The sequence below is a fragment of the Phalacrocorax aristotelis genome, chromosome 10 (genome assembly GCF_949628215.1).
Source record: "Phalacrocorax aristotelis chromosome 10, bGulAri2.1, whole genome shotgun sequence".
Classification (NCBI taxonomy): Eukaryota; Metazoa; Chordata; class Aves; order Suliformes; family Phalacrocoracidae; genus Phalacrocorax; species Phalacrocorax aristotelis.
In genome coordinates, this window is record NC_134285.1 from 751,017 (window position 1) to 773,466 (window position 22,450).

General features: G+C 50.2%; 1 protein-coding gene across 2 annotated transcripts in view; it reads right to left on the reverse strand.

The window, feature by feature from the left end:
- Positions 1 to 2,091: 2,091 nt before the first annotated feature.
- USP31 (ubiquitin specific peptidase 31) overlaps positions 2,092 to 22,450 on the reverse strand; it is a 37,548-nt gene continuing 17,189 nt past the window's right edge. The window contains exons 5-17 of one of the 2 annotated variants that reach the window (XM_075104543.1): positions 21,410 to 21,545; positions 20,743 to 20,887; positions 19,770 to 19,953; positions 18,917 to 19,028; positions 18,209 to 18,303; positions 17,618 to 17,695; positions 16,987 to 17,116; positions 15,531 to 15,650; positions 15,135 to 15,360; positions 14,117 to 14,275; positions 13,283 to 13,435; positions 8,308 to 9,866; positions 2,092 to 3,389 (exon numbers count right to left, since the gene is read on the reverse strand). In XM_075104543.1, the coding sequence (XP_074960644.1) occupies positions 8,323 to 9,866; positions 13,283 to 13,435; positions 14,117 to 14,275; positions 15,135 to 15,360; positions 15,531 to 15,650; positions 16,987 to 17,116; positions 17,618 to 17,695; positions 18,209 to 18,303; positions 18,917 to 19,028; positions 19,770 to 19,953; positions 20,743 to 20,887; positions 21,410 to 21,545 (3,082 nt within the window). In that variant the 3' untranslated portion in view covers positions 2,092 to 3,389; positions 8,308 to 8,322. Of the gene's footprint in view, positions 9,867 to 13,282; positions 13,436 to 14,116; positions 14,276 to 15,134; positions 15,361 to 15,530; positions 15,651 to 16,986; positions 17,117 to 17,617; positions 17,696 to 18,208; positions 18,304 to 18,916; positions 19,029 to 19,769; positions 19,954 to 20,742; positions 20,888 to 21,409; positions 21,546 to 22,450 lie in introns of both variants that reach the window. The other variant, XM_075104542.1, reaches the window with a different exon arrangement.

Sequence of the window (22,450 nt, forward strand, 5' to 3'; positions counted from 1 at the left end):
AAGGAGCTATTGCAGGCATAAGGAGGCTGGGCTGAGGCTCTTCTTCACACCAACGGTGTATTGCAGAACCACCTCACCCCAGAACTGGCCGGAATGAAGCAGAAGAGACTCTTCCCCTTATCCCCACCCACCCACCCACCCATCCTTGCCGACTCCTGGAGCGGATCAACCCCACGAGCAGCAGCTTGCAAACAAATCCAACGCATGGGAAATGCCCGACCATCCCACCCCACGCCCTGCAGAGCTGAACATCTGCTCCAGCAATACCGCAAGGGCGACAACCAAGCAGCAGCAGCCCGCCACGACCCCACAGCAGGCGTCCACAACCCGAGCCATCTCTCTGCAACCCCGCGAGCGCCCCACAGCCAGGGACAGGAGCCTGGATGGCAGAGCGTGCGCCAAACTGCCTTTCCCGGCCACGCTCTTGGCCGACAGGCGCTGCCCACCCAGACCAAAGCAGCCCCAGCAGCTCCAAGCCCACTTCTCCAGCTAGAGTGCCGCTTCTGTGGGTTTGGGCATGTCTGTGATGCTCCGTCTCAAAGAGTGGGAAGACAAAAATACGTACTCAGGAAGGAGGAAGAGAGAGCGGGGGGGGGGGGGGGGGCGGAACCCTTAAAGATCAAGACTTACTTTCCAAGGCAAGTTTGTGAAGCTCGAGCACCAGCCCCTACTACACCAGTCTGATGGCTCACTCAAGCAGGAGGATCAGAGTCAGCAGCTGCCCCAGGCAGCTCCGACCACAATGTCTTCCATTTTTCTCTCCTGTTCTTCAGCTGAGACAACGCACTGGGTTGCTAAAGCATTTCACACCCAACCACCCTCCCCAGACGGAGCCGGGCAGCCCAGCAGTCCCGGGACGGGTGCCCAGCCATGCCTGCAGCAGCCGCCGCTGGAGCAGCTCACCGAGCCCAGGGTGGCCCCTGCGGACGACACAGCCTCCCGCGTAGGCAGAGAGGTCCCGGAGCAAGCGCCTGTCCTCCTCCCACCTGGCTGCATCCTCCTCATCCTCCTCACTGGGCCGCAGGAGCAGCCCGCTTGCATTCCCACCCAGCAGCCCACGCTCTCCTCCGAGGCCAGAGAGCCGCCGCCGCACACCCTGCTAAATGAAAAACAATATTTAATTAGGACAGAGCTAGAGGAGCACGCAATTAAACACACTGTTACTATCACTCCTGGACAGTTTAAGCCTCAGTTCAATAAAGAACCATTAAAAAAGGCTAATATTGAACCAAACCCCAAGCAGCGGAGCCGTGCGCTGCATCACTACAGCGGCCAGGGGACAAGGAGCAGCGCTGCACACGAGGGGACAGGGGGACGCTCCCACCAGAGCCTCGCACCCACTGGCGAGGGGGGCGCAGCCCTGGCCGCCCCCAGGCACGGGGCCAGCAGCAACGGGAGGAGATCAGAGCGCCACGGACAGAAAGGAGCCAGGGCAGCGCCTGCGAGCAGAGGCCTGAGCTTTCTGCAGGGCTTTAGGGGCAGGAACAGGGAGGCTGAGCCCAGACACGAAGCATGGCCGGGCAGACAGGGGAGACCCCTGCCTGGCCAGCTATGAGCCCCCGAACCCCAAGGAGGAGCCAGATGGCATCCCCCTGCCCACGGGGCTCATGGACCAAACTCACCAGCAGGAGAAGGCTCCATCCAGGTCCTGCACCCCGCTCTCGGGATGCGCCGGCAGCAGGAACCCCAGCTGAGCCCCAGCAGGGCCTGGGCTGCCCGTCTGCAGAGAGAGAATCGGGGACAACACCGCGGGCGGGGGGCAAAGGCAGGAGCCCGTGTCTCCTCCTCCCCAGCACACAGGTCTACACCCAAAAGCAGGGCTCTGTCTCCCGAGAGGAGCCCGGTTCAGGATGCAGCGGGAAGGTACGAAGCCCTTGCCCCGCTCCCGTGCCACGCAGAGCTGCCACGGCCGGGTGGGCAGAAGCAGCGCTGGAGCCCCCCGCCGTCACCCCACGCACCGACCCTGCCCCGAGGGACGCCCCGCTCCTGCAGCACGGCGGCACGTCCCCGAGCGGGAGCACGTGGGGCACAGCTGCTGCCACCTTCTCGGGAGGTGATGCAGACCTGGAAACACACTCGCTCAGGCAGCATGCCTAGTAATAAATTTATTGTATTTTATTACATATTCCCCTTTTTGCACTTAATTCCAATTCCTCATATTCAAACTCTTCTTTCTGAAAGAAAATGATTTTTAACATAAAAATATAAATTCTGCATATTAAAAGTGCATACACCTTGAATAATAAAACATACAAATAAATAATAAAAGGCATTGACACAGTCTCATGCACTTGTCCTCAAATAATTTAAAATTTATGGTACAATGTTCAACCCCAAGTAAAGACAGCCTGCTTTCCAGATTACTGTACAGTTCAAAAACATTAAAATACAGAAGAGAATATCAAAGGTGTGGGCAAGCCCCACGTCCCAGTATCAGCGTACAGTGATGTGACATGCAGTTTTTAGAACTGTAGATACTCCAGTGTAAAATCTGACATTGTGTCCAGAAGAGAAACTGCACTTGCAACAGGACTTAAAATTCAATTTTAACCAATGGTGAGGCACAGTTGGTGAGCAAATCTGTACAAATTAATACTTGGAAGGCCACAAGAAAATAATCTAGCCACTTGTAGCCTGTATTCCCTTGCGTCACCCTACCCAAGGCAATGTAGCACCTAAAAAGGGTTTCTTATTGCACTGCACAAATGCCACACAAACCTAACACTAACTTTCTTGCAACGCGTTTGTGCTGCAGGGCCTAGAGTGAAACGGAATTAGTGTTTACACTTAGTTTTAATCTGTGTCTTTTAAAAAACACTATTTGCAGATAAATTGAGTGCTATCGCCTTTAAAAAAATAGAAGACTCCCTAAACCTTTAGACCTAATATAGATATTGTACAAGTCTTCAGGTACTTTTATTTTACAAAATAAAGCTCCTAATAGTAAATGCTTTACGGTGCTTTTGTTAAGAAAACCGTGTAGTACTTTCATCTCACCACAGATTAAAACTAAATTTCAGTTCCCTCCACAGGTAACATTAGATACCGCCAAATTATTTTGGATTCGTAGGCAAATGACAACGATATAAAAAAAGGTAACCGTGACATTATTTGGAATGTCGCTTCCAAACCCTCTCCGCGCTGGCTCACCAAGGGGACGGGACGGAGCCCGCGGGGGGAGCAGGGCCAAGAACCTGCCCGACACCCAGCCACGCTCAGCCAGGGCACGGGTGCTGCGAGGCGGTTCCCTAGCACGGGAATTCAACTAGATCTCTTTCTTTGAGTGCTTGTACGGCTACAGGTGACTGCCTCTTCTCACAACGTAGAACATGTCATTAAAGTTACATGGAAAATGGCAGGCTACATACGGAACACTGATCAGGTATTCCCTGTTAAAAAAAAAAAGAAAAAACAATACGATACAGAAAACCAGTTTGTTCTCATTTCAACATTTCAGATCCCTTTGACGTTATGCTACACTCCAGCCTTGTCAGTAATGCAGAATTCTGCAAAGGAAAGAATCAAAGATGTGCAAACAAAGCAGGAACCCAGGGACATGCTCCTATGTGCTGACACGCAGCTGCACCGAGAAACAGAAGTACGGACTCAAAGCAGCGCTCCAGAGCCTACCTAGCAGCTTCTGATACTGAAAGCACGGTCTATGGTTTGTATTAGATGCTTGCATAGTTAGTAAGTGCATGCATTTGGGTACAGCGAGAGAACTGCCATGCAAAACTGCCTTTATTACCGAGAAAAAAAGGTTGATCATGCTCAAGTTTCAGCTTTGGAAAGCAAACAACCCTGCAGGTAAGACGGATGAGGGCACTTACAGTGGAATAAGTGTACTGTAATTAAGCTGCTAATTTTCTATCCTAAGCATTATTTTTTTTTTCATTTAGCCATATTTGATAAGTTTGAAAGGGTTAACAATTTATACACCCAAAGTGAGACACTTACAAGTTACAGAGAACTGCAGGCACCAAATTGTCTATCAAATGTGATTAATACAAATAAAAGGTGCCTCTTCAATACACATCATTGAAAATGTGCTTATAATTTGTATACTACTAAACACTATCCAAAAGACGCAGCCCAAAAAGGGTAAAAATAATTTCTTTAGGTGACTCCAGCAGGAATCTAGCACTGGAATGAAGGCACTGCTTTCCTGCGCCCAGAGGGCTGATTCCAGGAACAGGAGCAAGTGTCAGACTGGAGATGTGGTGTGAAACAAGAGCTACATGGCCGATGCAGGTGAGTTCAACCCACAGCCGATTGGAAACACACCATAAAACCCTTCAGAGGACGCCAAGCCTGCTTTCCCTTGCAGCTCGCACGGCTGTCTGAGGGCAGGGACAGTGCTGGACCTGCCCCTTTCAAGGCATTTCTCACCCGCGTGAGGCTGCCCTGGAAACCTTTGCTTCCAGGTCATCGGCGCCGGGGTCCCAGACTCCGCCGCCCGCACGCCAGGACAGCTCACCCCGCCAGCGGCCACGCACCGCAGCCGTGCCTGACTGGCAAAGCAGACCCAGGCACCAGCCGCTCCCGTCCCACTCCGATGCCCAGCCACAAGACCTCCAGGCCCCACGGGCCGCCAGCCAGGGGCAGGTGGACGTCCCTAGCCAGCGGTGACCTTCGGAAGATGGCAGAGCCCACCTCCTCCACAGGCACAAGCGCGTCTGAAGCCAAATGTGAATTTTAAGAAGAGAGGTGACCGTGTACAGATGCTGCTTCAGAGCAGCCTCAAGCCTTCACTGCTCCGGGGATCAATACACAAAGCCAAGGTGGTGCTGGCATCTAGGACTTGGAGGATCCCACTCTGGTGTGTTCCCTAGTACCGTGCCACATCCTTACATCTGGACAACGCGATACATGTGGACAGGAATTCCCGTGCACGAAAGGGCTAAGAAATAAGTCTGCTTTAAAGGACAGAAGACTGATGTTTCTTTTCCCCAAATCACTTTAAGCTGGGCCTGCAGTAACCTACATTCACTTTTAGAAAGATTTACTCTACGCCACTGATGGAGCCATGATTTTAACAGCAACAAGGCTTGGCTTTACACTCATAACAAACATTGTTGTTTCCTGGAACCACACCCTTCAGCCCTCTCCTGTGCAAGGGAGTTCATATACTACTGGAAATCTGTGATACCAAAAAGTAGATGCAGAGTGGCAGCAAACAGCTGCTTTCCAAACTGCTTTGTTACCGAACCGAGGCGGCCACGGAACAGCGGCTGCACTTCCCAGGTCCTGCACAGGCCTGCTTTGCACGTTTTGCCCGGAGTGTCCCTTATATTCAACATGAACTGCAGCGCACCCTTGTTAGTCAAAACATTTTGCTTGAGGACACCCTAAGTCAAGCCCTCCTGAGCCAGAACACACGCCATGTGCTGGCAGCCCACCGCAGCAGGGCAGCATCCTAAGACAGGGCACTGTCGGTACAGCCCCTTCTGCCTACCCCACGCTCATCTGCGGAGTCTGTGCCCCAGAACTGCTCTTTTCAGAGGGACAGGTAGGAAATCCCGTTTGGCAGCATACACAGAGCAGATAGTGCTGGAGCTGGCAGCACCCTCCATCAGGAATTACGGGGAATAGACAGAAAGAGAGCTAGTCTACGTATCATGGGATTGCAGAGATTCGACTGCTTTTAACACCAGCTGCTGGAACACTTGGCACCAGGACCTCCCATTTTGTCTAAATGGGAGCTCTATTGATCATTCTCACGCCCCAAATACCAACATATTGAACTGGCGTTCACTAAAATACCAATTTGGACATGGCTTCAAATTTCCTTCAGCCCAGGCATGCAGTATAGGAGCAAAAACACCTCAAAAACCATATACCAGCTTCCAGTTTAAACTTCTTCAGCGAACAATGGCATGAAAAGAAAATGTCATTTGATAAAAATAACCTTTCACAAATTTCCCATGGTAAAATGCACAGAAAACTAGGTTCTGTCTATTAAAAGATACCAAACCAAGTTAGCGCTAGCTACCAGAATTACATTCTTGCTAGAAGAGCTGTTACAAGAGAAGAGCCAACACAGTGCAAGACCTTAATACAGATAAAACCTTAAACAAATACTTCAACATCAACATTTCAGGGAGTAATTTAAGTACTACAATGTGAAGCAAGTCTTATCTGCTCTGCTGGATGTAACAAAAAAAATAATCCAAGAATAATCCAAGTCATGTATTTAAGAAGCAAGTAATGCAATCTTTCCTTCTTGTTGCTGCAATAAATGAGACTGAAACAATACCCAGGAGAAGAAATGCATCAAGACGACGGTCGCGTTCACGCTTAAAAAATAGCCCAGGGCGCAGAGTCCAGCACACTGTAAAAAAAAAGCAGGCTACTGGCATTGCTTCTGAGTTGCACGAAGGTAAGCGCTGCAGAACGTCATGGGGACAGAGCAAGGGTTACGCCGCAGGTGGGCTCACTGCCACACACCGACCAGAGCCCCGGGGCACCCCCAGCTCAGCTCCACACACACGCTGCCTCTTCTCCAAGGTGTCAGCTATCCCCAAAACACTCCTCTCCAAAGCTTGCTGCAGATGTGCGGTGAGCCAAGCACAAAACGCGATCACGGAGCAGCCACGTGCCCAGCAGACGTGGGGACAAGGCTGCTCGCAGGGTTGTCACACACCAGCTCAAGAGAGGAGCGGAACAGACTAGTTCAAAGTCACGACTTCTCTGAGGGCTGTTTGTTTCGGTGACAGAAGAGACGTACAAATAGGTCTGTCCACAAGCTAAGCCTGGAGAAGCTTTGCCAAACACAACTGTATGACAGGCAAAGGCCGCACTCAGAAGACAAGCGTGCCCAGCACACTGCCCAGCTGCTGCGTGTCGGGACCTACACAACAGATTGCTGCTGTACACAAAGGATAAGCAGCACATTAATAAAAACACATAAAATTTAAAAAAAAAATTACACCATGTGTGTAAGAGGACTTGAGGAATCCACCTTTTAAGAGGAATCTTAAAGACCTTGAGGAATCTCCCCTGTAAGAAGGGCATGTAAACAAAGACGTCACTAGATGTAGTGTTTTAACCCTGATAGAGACTGTCACCCAAACAAGAGCGGGGATCGCTTCGCTAAGAGGCGTGTTAGCCAGACCCGCCGGGGAAGGTGGCAAGCATGCTGAAGGGAGGAACATAGCAGCGCTCCGGAGAGCGTGAAAACTGCCCCGCGTATTTTGGTACAGCCCCTCCAACCCGCACGAAGAGGCTTGTTCAAAGCATGCTCAGAGAAGGCAGAGCAGACAAGACGACACTTGGCTTATCTAAAACATTACTCCTATAAATAACAGATGCTATATTCACACCACTACAATGAAGCATCTGAGCACATTAGGAAACGCTTCTTCTCGGGAGTTTGAACAGGGTCCCGACAGCATCGCTGCCGTTCGGGTGCATGAAGACAGCTCTGCTACGGCACTGCAGCCATCTCCCGCCCAGCACTTTCACAGGCACGAGCTGGCAACCAGCTGCTGCTTAGTGATTTCTTCTGTTGCTTAGTATAGTGTTTCAGAAGAAAGCAAGCAATTAAAGAGAACAGGGTAGAGGTCACCTTAGGTATGGACAGAACAAAACTCTTCATAGACACAGCAACAAAAAAAATGCACGTTACATTTCATGGGGAAAAAAAAAAAACCAACCCAAACCTTTCTGCTGTTGGAACGCAACAAAATCTGTTACAGACACGCGTACACACGGACACACAGGTACATTTCTGTCCATCCACTAATGCTAGTCCCTCCTATACTGGCTGAGTATATACCTGAGAAACAACATTAGTGTTGAAATATTGCCCTTTAGAAAGCTTGAAAAATGGAGGGGAGCAAGGAGAGGGGGTTGAGAGAGAGCATGAAGAAGCGGCAGTCTCTCTTTTCCAGTTTCCTTCGCATCCTCCACAGCTCAGAACAAGGCCACACACCAGCGTGGACACAGCCTGCTCAGAACAAGACCAAAGGAATATCAGTTCACAGCTCTACAAAGCACACTAGTGTCAGTACAACTGGGCTTCAGATTTCAAACCTTGAATCTGACGAAGTTGTTGCATTTTCTATAAAGAGACTCCTGTACAAGTGCTATGGGACAGCTGCATTCGTGTTCAACAACGACTCCAGCTAGACTACTTGCATCAGTGCTGGCTGCCTGTGGCTATTTGGTTTGATGGCAGAATCAAAAGGCGCTTTAACAACTTGCAGTTAACTTCTCAAAACATACATTAGGCACATGAACAAAAAAACAAAACAAAACAAAAAAACAAAAGCTCAGAATAAGTTAGCTTCTCAGCAGAAAAGACACCTGGATTGCAGCATTTCACTGAGGTTCCAGAGAAGGCCGTACAGACACCTGCATGCTGGAAGGTAATTTTTTCAGCGGCTTGTCAGCAGACTGCTTGCCACTGGAAGGAGGAGACTGGACTCCGGGATCTAGGTGGGAAGACTTGGACTTGCGACTGGATAGCAGAGAATGTTTGTTGGGTGCGGCATCTTTTGGGGCAAGTTTTTCTTTTGCAGTAATGTTGGCATTGGTGTGAGAGGCTGGTGGGACAACACCTTTCTCCGATTTGTCTTCCAGCACAATTTTACTGCCTGACTTGGAACTGCCACTTGCTGTCTTTTTTGAGAGCATCGTCGTCTTTCCCAGGTCTGCAGACCTCCGAGTCTCCTTCTGCCTTAAGGCTGATTTAAAGAAAGACAATCCTTTCTCTTCTGACTTGCTGTCCCTCTTCAAACCAGAACGCATGCCAACATTTGGAGACCGCAGGTTGGCCATAGAGGAACTCCTCACATGCTTGCTGTCTACTGCCCTACTGTCACTCCTCGAGTGGCTTATCCGCGGGGAGCTTGTTCTTGAACTGCTGGTAACGCTCGTTTTGTCCGACCCCAGACTTATCTTAGAGCCCTCTCTGCTGAGGCTTCGGTCTGAAGTCCGGCTCTTCCCAGCAGAAGAGCCCTTAGTCAATGAGCCTGATGGGGTTTTCTTGGCAGCTGTGGAGGATGGAGAGGAACCTGACTTTTGCTTCTGTTGAGCCGATGCGACAGCCACCTCAAGGGGCTTCGTGCTATGGTCCTTCCTAGCCTGAGTGGGAGCAGGAGACCCATGTCTCCCACTGGCCCTAGAGGAGTCCGCCTTACTTCTAGACCGGGAAACTTTCTGGGAACTCTTTAGTGGAGGAGGAGAAGAGTGAGAGACTTTGGTCTCTTGGGTAGATAAGACTGTCCTTCCCTTCCTCAAACTTTTGTCTGGCTCAGTAACTCCCTTGGAGCTGTGAACCTTCTTAGGGGTACCATCTGCCTTCTCTGCAGCCAGCCCTGTCCCACTGGGGGCTTTCACCTCCTTGACTGGAGAGCTGTCCACAGAATCACTCTGATCAACAAAGGCGATTTGATTGTTGTTATCAAAAGGGTCCAAAGCAGGGTGACTCCTGTCTGGCTGCCCAGAGCTTTTACCATACCCATCTGAAAGATCTGAGCTAGATGTCCTTGCAACAGACTCTTCCCTGAATGCCCCTTCCATGACAGCCAAGGGGGCTCTGCGAGCTGTCCTGTGCTCTCGCCGACTACTATCACAGGGCTCCAAGTAGCTGCTAGAGAGATTCCTCAGGCTGCCAAAGCAAGAGGTGGAGACTTTATCATCAGCAGCCTCCCCGATCTTCTCCAGAGTGGAAGCAGAGGTATGCACAGGGGAATCTCCAGAGAAGCGCGACGGAGAGTTGGAGCGCAGCTTCAGTTTTGCAGAAAGCGACCACGAGGGCCTGACACCATTTTCACTCACTGCCAGCGGGCTGGTGACAGAAGATCTAGATGACAAGCTCTGACGCTGGACACTCCTTACAAAGGGGCGAGTTGAAAATCCTCCTGCAGAGAAAGAAAGCGACAGCCTCAGTATGAAAGCCAAGCCTGTAGTCGGTTTATTCCACCCCTCCACAGATGCTGTTTCCCTGAGTCAGGCAGCCCACCTACACCACGCTGGATGCCTATCTCTTCATGCCTGGTGCAGGCACAGCCTCCTGCATAAAAGCTGAATAAGGAACTCAGCAACTGTTATTTGCTAGTGGCCACCCAGAAATAACTCCCTCTGAAGCCTATGACTGAAAATCCAGATTTTCTTCTCACCCGCAAGCAAGAGACCGAACACAGGTTCTGTACCTTAGAAGTCCTTGAAGCAATGAGTTCACCAACTATGATTATACTCCCAGAAATACATTTTCTGGATGAAAGATTATTTTCCCATACCATCCTGTAAAAAGCAAAGTAGGATTCCTACCTCTTTAGGTAAAAAAATTTGTCTTTACAAACACAAAGTACAACAATAAACATTTTAGAAATGTGACTACCATGGCTAGATCTGACCGTTGCCACACCACTTCTGCAGGGACATCTCTATACCCACTTCAGAATGCTTTGACTGATCCCCCAAACTCCACGTTTTCAAGAATTATAAGGCGCTATGTGGAGAAGCCAGGCAAAGCCAGGAACTGAGGGGTTATTCGCGCACACAAGTGAATTCGCATGTCTTCACACCTCTCTGGGAGTAGTCAGCTACGGCATGGCAGCAGACAACGAGTACCTACATTAAACTGTACCAACACGTCAGCCTCCCTGCAAAGGTGCTGCAGCGAAACCCAGGAAACACAAACACCAAAAGCTCTTGATTGAGAGTTTTCGTTCATAGAATCACAAAATGTCCTGAGCTGGGAGCGACCCACAGGGACCATCGAGTCCAGCTCCTGTCCCTGCACAGGACACCCCAAATTCACACCGTGTCTCTGAGGGCCTTGGCCAAGCGCTTCTGGAATATCGCCAGGCTGGTGCCGTGATGCCTCCCTGGGGAGCCTGTGCCAGGGCTCCACCACCCTCGGGGGGAAGAGCCTTTCCCTAATGCCCAGCCTAACCCTTCCCTGGCACATCTCCCTGCCATTCCCTCGGGGCCTGGCGTTGGTCACCAGAGAGCAGAGACCAGCCCTGCCCCTCCTCCTCCCCTCGGGAGGGGGCTGCAGAGCGCCATGAGGGCTGCCCTCGGCCTCCTCTGCTCCAGCTGAACAAACCCAGGGACTCCAGCCGCTCCTCGTACCGTTTCCCCTCTAACCCTTCCCCAACTCCGTGGCCCCCTCGGGACACTCTCCAGCACCTTTATACCCTCAATGTCCTGCGGCGCCCAACACTGCCCACAGCACTCGAGGTGAGGCCGCCCCAGCGCGGGGCAGAGCGGGACAATCCCCCCCTCGCCCGGCTGCGATGCAGGGCTCGGTGTCCCCCAGGGCACGGCTGGCCCTCTGGGCTGCCAGGGCACGCTGGTGGCTCCTGTTCAACCTGCCATTGACCAGAGCCCCCGGGTCCCTGCAGAGCTGCTCCCCAGCCCCTCGCGCCCCAGGCTGCCTGTACAGCCAGGGCTGCCGCGCCCCAGGGGCAAAACCCGGCGCTTGCCCTTGTTAAACTCCGTGCGGCTGGTGACTGCCCAGCTCTGCGGCCTGCCCGGATCCCTCGGCAGGGCCTCGCTGCCCTCGGGAGTGTCATCAGCAAACTTGGTTACTATTCCTTCAAGTCCTGCATCCAAGTCATTTACAAAGACATTAAATAGTACTGGCCCTAAGCTGGATCCCTGCAGAACCCCGCTGGTGACTGGCCACCAGCCCCATGTAACCCCATTTACTGTGACCCTCTGGGCCCGACCCGCAGCCCATTGCTCACCCCCTGCATTATGTGTTTACCTAGCCGTGTGCTGGGCATTTTGTCCAGGAGGAGCCTGAGAGACAGTAGCAAAAGCTTTACCGAAATCCAAAAAGATCACATTGACCGCCTTCCCTTGGTCAGCGAGGTGGGTGACCTTGTCACAGAAAGAAGTTAAGTTTGCTAAGCAGGACTTTCCCCTCATGAACCCGTGCTGGCTGGGACCAATGACTGCATTGTCTCTCAGGTGTTTCTCAATAACTCTCAGAATAATATTCTCCATAATTTTGCCAGGCACAGAAGTGAGACTACGGGCCTGTAGTTACCGGGGTCATCCCTGCTGCCCTTCTTGAAGATTGGGACAACATTTGCCATCTTCCAGTCAACCGGGACCTCTCCAGATTCCCAGGAGCATTGAATCATTGAGAGAGGTCTTGCTACGACATCAGCCAGCTCTTTAAGTACCCTTGGACGAATCCCATCAGGCCCCATCAACTTATAGGGATCCAGCTGGAGCAGCAAGTCCTGCACACATTTGGGGTTGAATAGGAGTTTATCATTCCCACAGTCATGGTTCTCTAGGTTCTCAACACCATCATCGGTGTTGAAGACTGAGGCAAAGAAAGCATTAAACATCTCTGCTTTGTCTGCGTCCCTGTTTGTGAGGTGACCATGCTCATCAAGTAACAGAACAATGTTATTTCTGGTCTGCCTTTTGCCATCAACATATTTAAAAAAGCCCTTTTCATTGTCCCTTTCAGTACTGGTCAGCTTCTACTCTAATTGAGCTTTGGCTGCAGCCGTTTCCTCCCTGCAGTGACAAACAGCATCCCTATAGTCCTCCCATTTTGCCTGACCTTGCTTCCACTGGCCATATGCTACTTTTTTCTAGGAGATCCCTGCTTAGCCAAGCCGGCCTTCTGCCTCACTTGCCTGACTTCCTACACTTCAGGACTGCCTGCTCCTGTGCTTTTAGGAGGTGGTACTTAAAAGGTGACCAGCACTGGTGGACTCAATCACCTTCAAAAGCTTTTCCCCAGGGGACCTTACTAAGCAGTTCCCTGAGTAACCGTAAGTCTGCTCTCCTCATGCCCAGAGTTGAGGTCTTGCTGGCAGTTTTCCTCCTGTTACTAGAGATTTTAAACTTGACTGCTTCATGGTTGCTGTGGCCAAGGCAGCCACCAACTGCCACGTCACCCACAAGACCCTCTCTGTTAATGAGCAGCAAGCCCCGGAAGGCACCCTTCCTGGACGGTTCCCTTAGTGCCTGCACCAAGAAGTTATCACCCAGATGGTTCAGGAATCTTCTGGACCTGTTTGTCCCAGTTCTGTGGTATTCCTTTCTCTGGATTCAGTTGATGATATTTCTGTTCTTTGAAAGGATCCTTAAGGTTCATGCCCTGCTCTCCACCATCCTTTCACACCAGAGAAAAACTCACCTGTGCCAGAACCCATCTGCTCCTACTGGGGGACACAGGCACTGTGTCAGCTGCTAGAGAAACTCTTCCTTCTAACTACATATTTTGCAGCTATCTTAGTAGGGATCTTGTAACACAAAGACTAGTTGCCCAATATCCCACACACCTTGCAGTGTTGATACTCACCATCATCTTCACTCCTTTCCCCAGTCAGCTCTACTGATTCTGAGAGCGAAGCCAGAGACGTGCGCCGTGACGATGCTGCCGAAGCAATGCTGGGCTGTTTGCTACCAGGAAGACGGCTGACCCAGTGCTCACAGAGCGAGGAGCTTGTGGAGCCTGCAAGGAATCAGACACAGACATCAGGCCAGTAGCGTGCAGCTGCAGAACACGTGAAACCTTGGGAGTCAGATACGTCCTGCACTGCACTGGCTTCGGCTGACACCTGGAGTCCGCAGACACTGCCAACAAAGTCTTTACACTTACGCAAATAGTTAGGGTCATAAGTGAAAGAGAATTGCACTTGTCCCAGTATGCTGTGTATCAAAAGTGTCAGTGCAACACGCAGGCAGAAGGCAGCCCATGAGCTGCCACACAAATGCAGTGCAAATCCTTTCTTTTCCAGAGGCAAGTCACCAAGCCTGGATCTGCCCCCAGCTCACCCCGATTCAACCAACACAGTCAGCCTCTGGCTGCCTACCCGAGACCAACAGCACTGCTGGAGGGAATGAGCTAGACACACTTTTATGTCATGGTTTGGACAAGGGCAGCTCTGAGCAGAACCACCCATGGGGGTGGGGGGCTTCCCCCATGGCCACAGCCCCTTTGCCACACCTAGCCTCAACAGAAGGCTGTTTCCCACGGCCTCTGATGCACAGCAGCAGACTGAGACAAGCCTCGCTGAGTTCTGGGACAGAGAGTGGGGGCTTAAGCAGACCTGGGCAGAAAATTCTTCAGAAGGACAAACTATCCACAAAAGACAGACTACAGGCACTCCTTGACAATGCCAGCGGGGCTTACCTGCCACAGAGCTGTTAGCAGACCACGATGGGATTGCTGTTCGTCTCTGGTAGAAAAGAATATAAGCTGTCTGCTTGCAGACTTCGTTTTCAGAAAGTTGCTGAACGTCACTGTCATCAAAGCAGTACCACTGGCCATCAACTGAGTTTTTGCAATATGCTGAGAGAAAGTACATTACTATTAGACTTTCCTCACTCCTACTACTCTCAGGTTTCCTGTATGATAACTTAAACATGACCTTATGTGCTCTGATGGACTCAGGGGAGAATGCAAGGACAAGATTTATTTGTGGAACACATCCTCTTCCAGTCTGACTGACAAGATGGGGGCCTGAGGCCACCAGAATACAACAAACAGCTCACATTTCAGGATTTTCTTCACCCAACATTACTGCTCAGAACAGAGCACCAGCTGGGGTGTCTCCATTCAACTTCGCGTTCTGTTACTTGTGGCAGTCTGCCTCCATCAGTGAATGTCCTTCTGACTGAGCCCACCCAGGACAACTCAGCCCAGAGACAAATCAGGAGGCAAAACTGGACACGCACATTTTCTGGGCTGCTGTGTGAAGTCATACAGATCCTAAGAACCACCAAGCAATTCTGTCTATCTCTGGCTGCTCTGGCAGCTGCTGGAACAAGCAAAGGGGAGTTCATAAACTGGCAGTGCACACAGGGAACGTGCAGATACTTCCTGCAAGAAGTTGCAAGAGGCTGTTATACATAGAAGTTCTGTGTTGAGTGGCCAGGAGCATTTCTGAAACGTGAAAGGCCACTTACGTTACTCTGAAGAAAAAAAAACGTAGCAGAGAAAGAAACGTACATTAAGACATTTGGGGTCAACAGGCATTGTTCCATTCCTCAAAGTCATAAAAGTTATCCCTCCAGTATTACATAGCCAGTCCTTGTTAGTAGGGTTCTATCCTTTTGTCAAGATGAGGTAGTTGCAGACACTCAACAGAAAAATATAACTGTTTTCTTCCTGAAAGGATCCAACATACATAACATCGGAGGATACTTGCCTGTATAGTGTCCCCCTTGCATGGTGCCATGATGATTGCAGACAGCATACAGGTCGTAGATATAGTCCTCAGGATCCCTTCCGAGACCATAAGGTCTCCTCCAGGGTGACCAGTGAGACGGCAGACTCCAGCTGCTCTGACTGCGTTTAACAACATGAGGAGTCATGTCCAAGCCACTCAGGGGGAATTTAACCATGTTTTGAAGTTTCATCCTTCGGTCTCCTTCCTGTGTAAACAGAGAATAGCATGAGCTGCAGCGAGACCACCATGCCTGGGGAAAACAAAAACCCAGGACAGGAATGCATAAGGCAGAACAGCTGCTTCTGAAGAGGTGGTCTAGTTGGGTCCCTCTCTGGCCCAGCAGCAGTCCTCCAGCATCGCTGCAGACATCCTTACCTGTCTAAACCTTTTGAGATGTATGATGAGAACATCAGGTAAGGTCCAGAGGCTCAATGTGATGCTACCCTGCTGCAGCTGCTTGCAGTGTGGGCATCGCCATGCATCATCTGGGGCAAGCTACAAGGGAGAGGCACAAGTGGGTATCAGTTTCCAAATTCCAAGGCAGCTCTTACTACACCGCTGTTCCTCTGCTGCCCCAGGCCCAGTGCAGACGCTGACCCCTGCACCCCATCTACCTCCAGCATTTATCAAGCTCATTGGAAATGCTTGGTTCCCAACAATGCTTTTTCAAAACAGTGACAAGCAGAGAGACATGTGCACCTCACGCAGGAGGCACTTCCCACTGCAAGACAGAATTCAGCTAGTGCTGCTGTGCAGGGAAGCTGTTTCCACCTAACAAACCCCAGTCCCTTTGAAGCAGGGGAGAAGAAAAAACAAAGGCAAAAAGCAGGCAGGCTTGGCAGCCTGAGTAGAAGTACTCTCACCGGAAAACCAGCAACAAAGAAAGAACCAGAACAGAAAGACGACAGGTGTACTTTGAATTTCATGTCTGACACCTTGCTGCCCTCTGGAAACGCTCTTCCTCCCTATGTCCCAATGGCACAGACTTACAAACTGCAGAGATTTTCACTGTCCACCAAGGAGAACGTGTCTTTTCAAAGACCCAAACACGACACACACTTCCCTCCACAGCCCGGTGCTCAGAGAACTCAGAAGCCAGAGAGCTTTAAGCTGTCAAACAAATTTTCCCTCACCTCTGAAAGAAGCGAAAAGAGAGGCTCCAAAATTATTAAAGCTCAATCACAGGTCCGCAGTCCTCTAGGACCATCCCTTTTCACAGCAGATTAGAGACCTCTGGCAAAGAAATGCAGATTGCTTATGCATTCCAGGCAAGGGCCAGATCAGACCCATCTCTAGCCTGCCCTATGACACACCATCTCTCCTGCCACTTCAGCCTCCTCACACCACGAGCTGAGCTAGAGGAGAAGAGCAGCCACGCTGCTGGAGAACTGAGCTGAGCCGTCACTGCGCTGCCGTTCGGGGGGGTCCCACTCAGTGGGGGTTGCCTTGAGCCCACCCCAGCCCTGCTCAGGCTTGGAAACACACAACTGCTCCGAGACAGAGCAGTAAATTCCCATGAAGAAGCCGCGCTGCCCTAACCCTTTATAATGTATGCCAGAAAGAGACATTGCTACTGCAGAACAGAGGAGTAAGTTCTCATATCAACATGTGGGGGACAAAAAACCCAAAAGCAGTACCTCCTACAACTTTCTCCTCACTGCAGAGAAATTCCGTTAGCACAACACAACTAGTGTTGTGTCACAAATTTATTCCCCTGTCTCAATAAATCAGTGTTTGCAGGAAACAGCTGCTCCGCTGAGTGGGAGAGTTCAGGCAGCACGTGCACCAGCCAGACCTTCCGAGCCTCGCTGCTGCACAGTCTTGTCCCTACCTGTTCCTCTTTGGTGTACAGTTGGAAACACTGAGATAAAGTGCAGGTCTGAGGTTGATGATGAAGCTCTCTCTGCTGGCGGACACTTTCAGAGTCTGGAATATACTCCTCTTCTGTATTCACAAACAAGCTGCATCAGGGAGACAACACAGTTACCAGCACATCCACCCACTCCCCACGCTGCCAAGGAGCCATCCTAAAGGTAAAAACAGCAGCTCTTTCCTGGATCTGTCCCACTGCACCTGAGCGAGAGCTGACTGGCAAGAGATCCCACCAGGGCAACACAAGTGAGCACAGGGGTAGACAGCTCCAGTGGGCACCCGCTCCAGTTCACCTCAGACAAAAAAAGCTACTCGCTGCCCACAAACTTTCTCACACAAATATGATTTGTGGGGGAAGGAGCCACAGGCGAGACACCTGCTCCATAATGTAAAACTCTGACTACAGAGAAAAGGACTCCAACTCAGAACAACGCTAGCGCGCCCAGCCCCGGTTGTCGCTGCAGACGGGCCAGGGTGTGGGGTGCAGTTTCTGAGGGGTCTCATGTTTGCTGGAGGGTGCTCAGTTCACAGGGAGCCCAAGCATCAATGCCAAGGTCACCACACTTTAAGGCTTTCTACTTCATACTTACTAATCTTTAGTTTCTTTGTCCCATTCTACCACTAATTTCACATGAGCAGTTCCCCCCTGTCCGCATGACTTCAATGCCCTGGAGAGAGAGGAGCAGACAAAAGTTAGACTACCTTTCAATCTGAAGCCTTCGTTATCTTTCACATGCGTATAATTTATCTCCACTAGCCCTTCACCCTTCCTCCACTCCCACACAGCTCAAGTTTACAAAGGAGTAAAAGGAATTCATACAGCAAAGAACATGCCAAAACTGACAAACTGCATTTACCCAAGTACATTAATTCTGTAAGTAAATGTGCACTTATTTACAGAACAGGCATCTACAAAAATTTCTAAAGAGTAACAGTCGCTAAAAAAAAAAGCGGGGGGAGCAACACTTTCATCCCCTTCTCCATTTCCAAGGAGGACAGACTCCAGCTGTAAGGCATGACACACAACTGAGCTCCTTGAGGGCACCCCGTTGTTTGCCTGCTCCTCAGGCCTGTGAGGTGCATTCCCCACACCCACACCAAGACCGTCCCTTTCTGTATGGCTACACGCCGAGTTCCCAGCCGAGAAACCTCTCCACTCCCGGGAATGGGGACTAACCCACCTTTCCACTGTTGGATGGCAGAGGGGTCGCTCCTCCTGAGGTAGCAAGTACGTTATGCCCACGACACTGACCACTCGCAAGCTGAATGGGCAAACCTGCGGAGGGAGTAGAAGCCATCTCAGTGACACAGACCCAACTTACCTACGTGCAAACTTGCCTTCAGCACCAGCTGACATGTACTTCATCCTAGAATGTGTGTTTTACATAAGAAAGCAGATGTACAAGGTCTCAAACACGCCTATGCCAAGCAGCTAACAGAGGGGTGAGGTACAACAACTGAGGCTTTGCACCCAACAACTCCTCTGTGGTGACCAGAAGACACCCCCCTGCTCTCAGAGGGATTTCTCATCAGAAACACGCACTCACTAAGCAAACATTTCAGCTTTTCGTTTTGGCAAACACCACCAACCAGTGGATTTCCAGTGCAGACAACAGCACTAATCTCTCAAGTACTTCTTGGGGTAAGGAAGAAAATGAAGCAAGCAATTTCTTCACCTGATCAGTCTAATCTTACTTGTACCTTTCAGCAAACAGTCAAAAGCACTGAAGAGGTGGAATACCAGACTTGGGCATTATTGCACAAGGAAATATTGGGAAGCCATCAGTTCAGCATGTGCAGCATATTTACTGCCCCAAGCAACTGGCTTCCCCGTTAGTTCACGTCACACAGAGCTAGAAGTCTCAAAACAGATGAGCCATTTGCCTCACCTGCATGCAGGCTGCAGGCCGCAGGAAATACTGCATTTTCTCCAGAATCTCCTTCTGCAGAATATCCCAAGCAATTGTTTTTTCCAGGTGTAACACAAAGGGCAAGCCAAACCTACAGGAGGAGTAGCATTTGAAGGAGCAATTAAAAGATTATTCTGTTCAGCAGTCGGATCCCCAAACCGACAGTGCCACACTCCTCACTCAGCACCTACAGAGATCGGCATGCTTTGGATGAAACTCCCCAGAAACCAGGCACCTAAAAACTTGTCTCCAGAGGAGAGGTGCTTAACTGTGAGGAAACGCTGTTATGGCTGCCCAGGCAGAGAGCGCTTTTTAACAGGCTGCAGCCCTGCTCTCTGCTCAAGCAGCTTGCTTCAGGCTGCGGAGCTCTACAACCTGGCTGGGTTTGTGAAGCAATTTGTGAAACAAATTTCAGTGGCTGAGACAGTTCTCAGTCCGTGGCTGGTACAAATGCCTTTGCCGTGGTCGTTTCTCACTTCCCCCCACCCACTGCTTGCAGCCCAATTTAAAATTCCTACACGTTGCAGGATCTGGTCAGAAGCGCTTGCTGCTCTCAAACTAGCCACCTCTATTGAGAGGCGGTGTGTCCTTCCGTCTGCTCCGCATTCACCACTTTCCAGCAACACTGGACGATTTGAAGTTCACCAAAATTAGGAATATTTTGCTGCATTCATTAATGTGTTTTGATCAATGTGTTCTTCAGCACCTAACGTAAGCTAGGAATGCAAGCCGTCGCTCCTTCACCTTCTGTTATGACTACCTGGTAATTAAAACCCATGTCAGTTAAGGAAGCAGCCAGAAGAGTAACTCTAACCGTGAAGCTGCCAGTCACCTTTTGCTCTGCTGGCCAGTGCACGCTCTGTTACACACCAGCAAGACAATCTTGTCGTTTGCTGCTGGTTTAGTGGAGGACTGTTCCAGTTTTCCAGACTTCACTGCTCCTTGAGAGTAGGATATTGTTCGGGAGTGCTCAGTGCTGCATTTCAAGTTATTCAGGTTATTGTTCACATGTATTCCTGAAAAAAATCAGAAGAAAGGAAACATTTTATGTCATGTCATTTGCCTTTAGTGCCCTGACACCCCCCTCAAGAAACCCTCTTTCGGCTGCAGAGGAGCAGGTCAGGATGGAATCAAGACCAATTTTATTACTTGTATGAAGGCTTCCAAAAGCAATTACTTTTCATAGCGACTATTTCTTTACAGAAGAAAAATGGTATGAAAGTGCTTGGCTAACTGATTTTTCACAGTAATTTCTACAAGTAGTCATAGCTTTGTCTGCCTGCAAGAAAAGCTAAAGTGACAGAAACCCTGCTTGTTACTTCCAATAATAAAATTTGCCTTTGATTATGCTCCGTCTACCCAGGAAGAAATTATTCCCTTTCACTGAGGGAGACGCAGAGAAGCTGAGTTTTTTCAGCCTTGAAAGAGAAAGTGTTTGTTCATGCCTGAGACTGTTTATTCATCACTGGCAATCTGATTTTAAATAACACAATTTCAGTGGCTTCATCTGGTCCCTAGCAGATCTTTAAATTAAGCCTGACAACAGATTTCCCATTAAGCCAGCCTGGCCTGCAGAATCAGCCCCGGGAAGAGGAAGAAGGGAGTGTACATCGCTTCTTGATAACCTCCCGGCTGACAACACCATTAAGTCTGCTGGAATAAGTCTGGACAAAGTCAGAGTTGAAATCAATACACCAGAACATCAACTACTTATGGGACTTTTATTCCCAAGTATATCCTTTTCCAAGACAAGCCTCCCTCACCTAGTCAGCTGAGGTGGGCATTAAGCAGAGTTATCGACTTACCTCTCTGACTAAGGATACCCTCGGGCCGAAATATCTCTGGGGTCTCAAAGGCAAAAATGCAGTCGCTTTCATGAATGGTGTCCAGGTCATCAGTATCACAGAAGGAACGGTGAAACCCGTCATAGTACATCTCCGTCAGCACAATCTAGAGTCAGCAGAAGCAAACCAGAACCTCTTAAACCACCTATGCCTGGTCCAGCTGAGCTGCCCCGTCTCTCAACTGGGATTTTCCTGCTACAGGAACATTTCTCAAAACAACCTGGCATCGGCCAGGAGCAAGGAAAAGGGAAAAGGACTGCCATAAAGTAGAAGGTGGGGTAAAGGCGGTATGTGAAGCGGTTTTGGTGGGATCCAACAGTGTTCTTGAAGCTCTTCCTACAGAGGAGTTCCTCCTGGGTGCCCAGTAGTTCCCTCACTGCCAGCATGCACGAATCACCGGGTGATGAGGCAGAAGGTCCTCAGGCTCCACAGGTGGCTATCCCGACACCACTAGGTTTCAAAAAGTCAATGCGTGGACAAAACCACGACGCAGATCATCACCACCCTGCCTCCCCCACTCAATCATGGGCAGCAAACTTCAATTCCTCCATTTCCAACAGGGGATGAAAGCCTCCGCACTCCCTCCCCCTGAAGGCAGGACACACGGGTGATGAGACCAGCCCGTTACCTGCTCCGTGGGTATCTTGGTCTCTGAGGAGACAGCCTCCCGCAGCCTGGCCACCGTTCCGGAGACGGGCACTGCCACTCCGATCCGCATGCAGTGGGAGCACTTCCCCTGGTACACCACGGTGACGTAGAGCGGCCTGCGAGAGTACGGGAGGCTTTGCTGGGGCTGGGCTGAGCGTTCCCTGGCAGCACCCTGATCACAGTCAGCCCAGCCTGGGGGCATCCAGCCTGCCCATACGCAACAGGGCCACCTCAGCAGCCCGGATCCACCTCGCACTGGAGTTGCACTCGGCCACAGCCAAATACATTTGATTTCCAAAGACTCCTTGCCTACTGCATGGACTGGTGTCACTCGTTCCCACAAGCAAAAAGCCTTCTCAAAAAAAGCCCCCCAAAGTTAAAAATAAAGCTCCCTATTGCAAGGCAGTTGTGATTTTCCAACAAGGGTCCTGTCATGCAGCTTAGGAAAGCCCGGGGCAGCACCTCAAAGCGCTCAGAGCGCGCTGCCGCTGGGAACAGCTGCTCCGGGCTGTCTCTCCACACTCAGTCCTGCCTCCACCAGCAACCAGGAGGGCTGCCTTGGGGAGAGAAGAGCGGGGCAGCTAGCCTACCCGGGACACCTTCCCTGCAAAGCCCACCCAGCAGCGGAGCAGGGACTTCTGAACCAAATGTGACATCATCATACTGAATATGTTCTTCCATTACTTTGCTCCGTTGCTTCTTGGACCAGTACAGTTTTTCTGCACCCAAAACATCAGGTGAAGGAGTTGATTATTTATACAATGGGTAGTTTTGCTGTTTTATCTGGATTTTTTTCTCCCTGGAGTTTTTTTCTTCATTGGCAATATCTGTCTTTCAAAAATAATTAAAAAAACCCAAAACATTTTGCAGGAAAGCTTTTAACTTCACTTTTTGAAATTGGAGCAATCAGTGAGACTGTTCTAAAGAAAGTAAAAAAAGTGTTTCATCCTTTTCCCCTTTTTAATTTTAAAATGCTATAAATTAAAGTCCAAAGCAAAATATTTTGGTTACCCGAATCAAA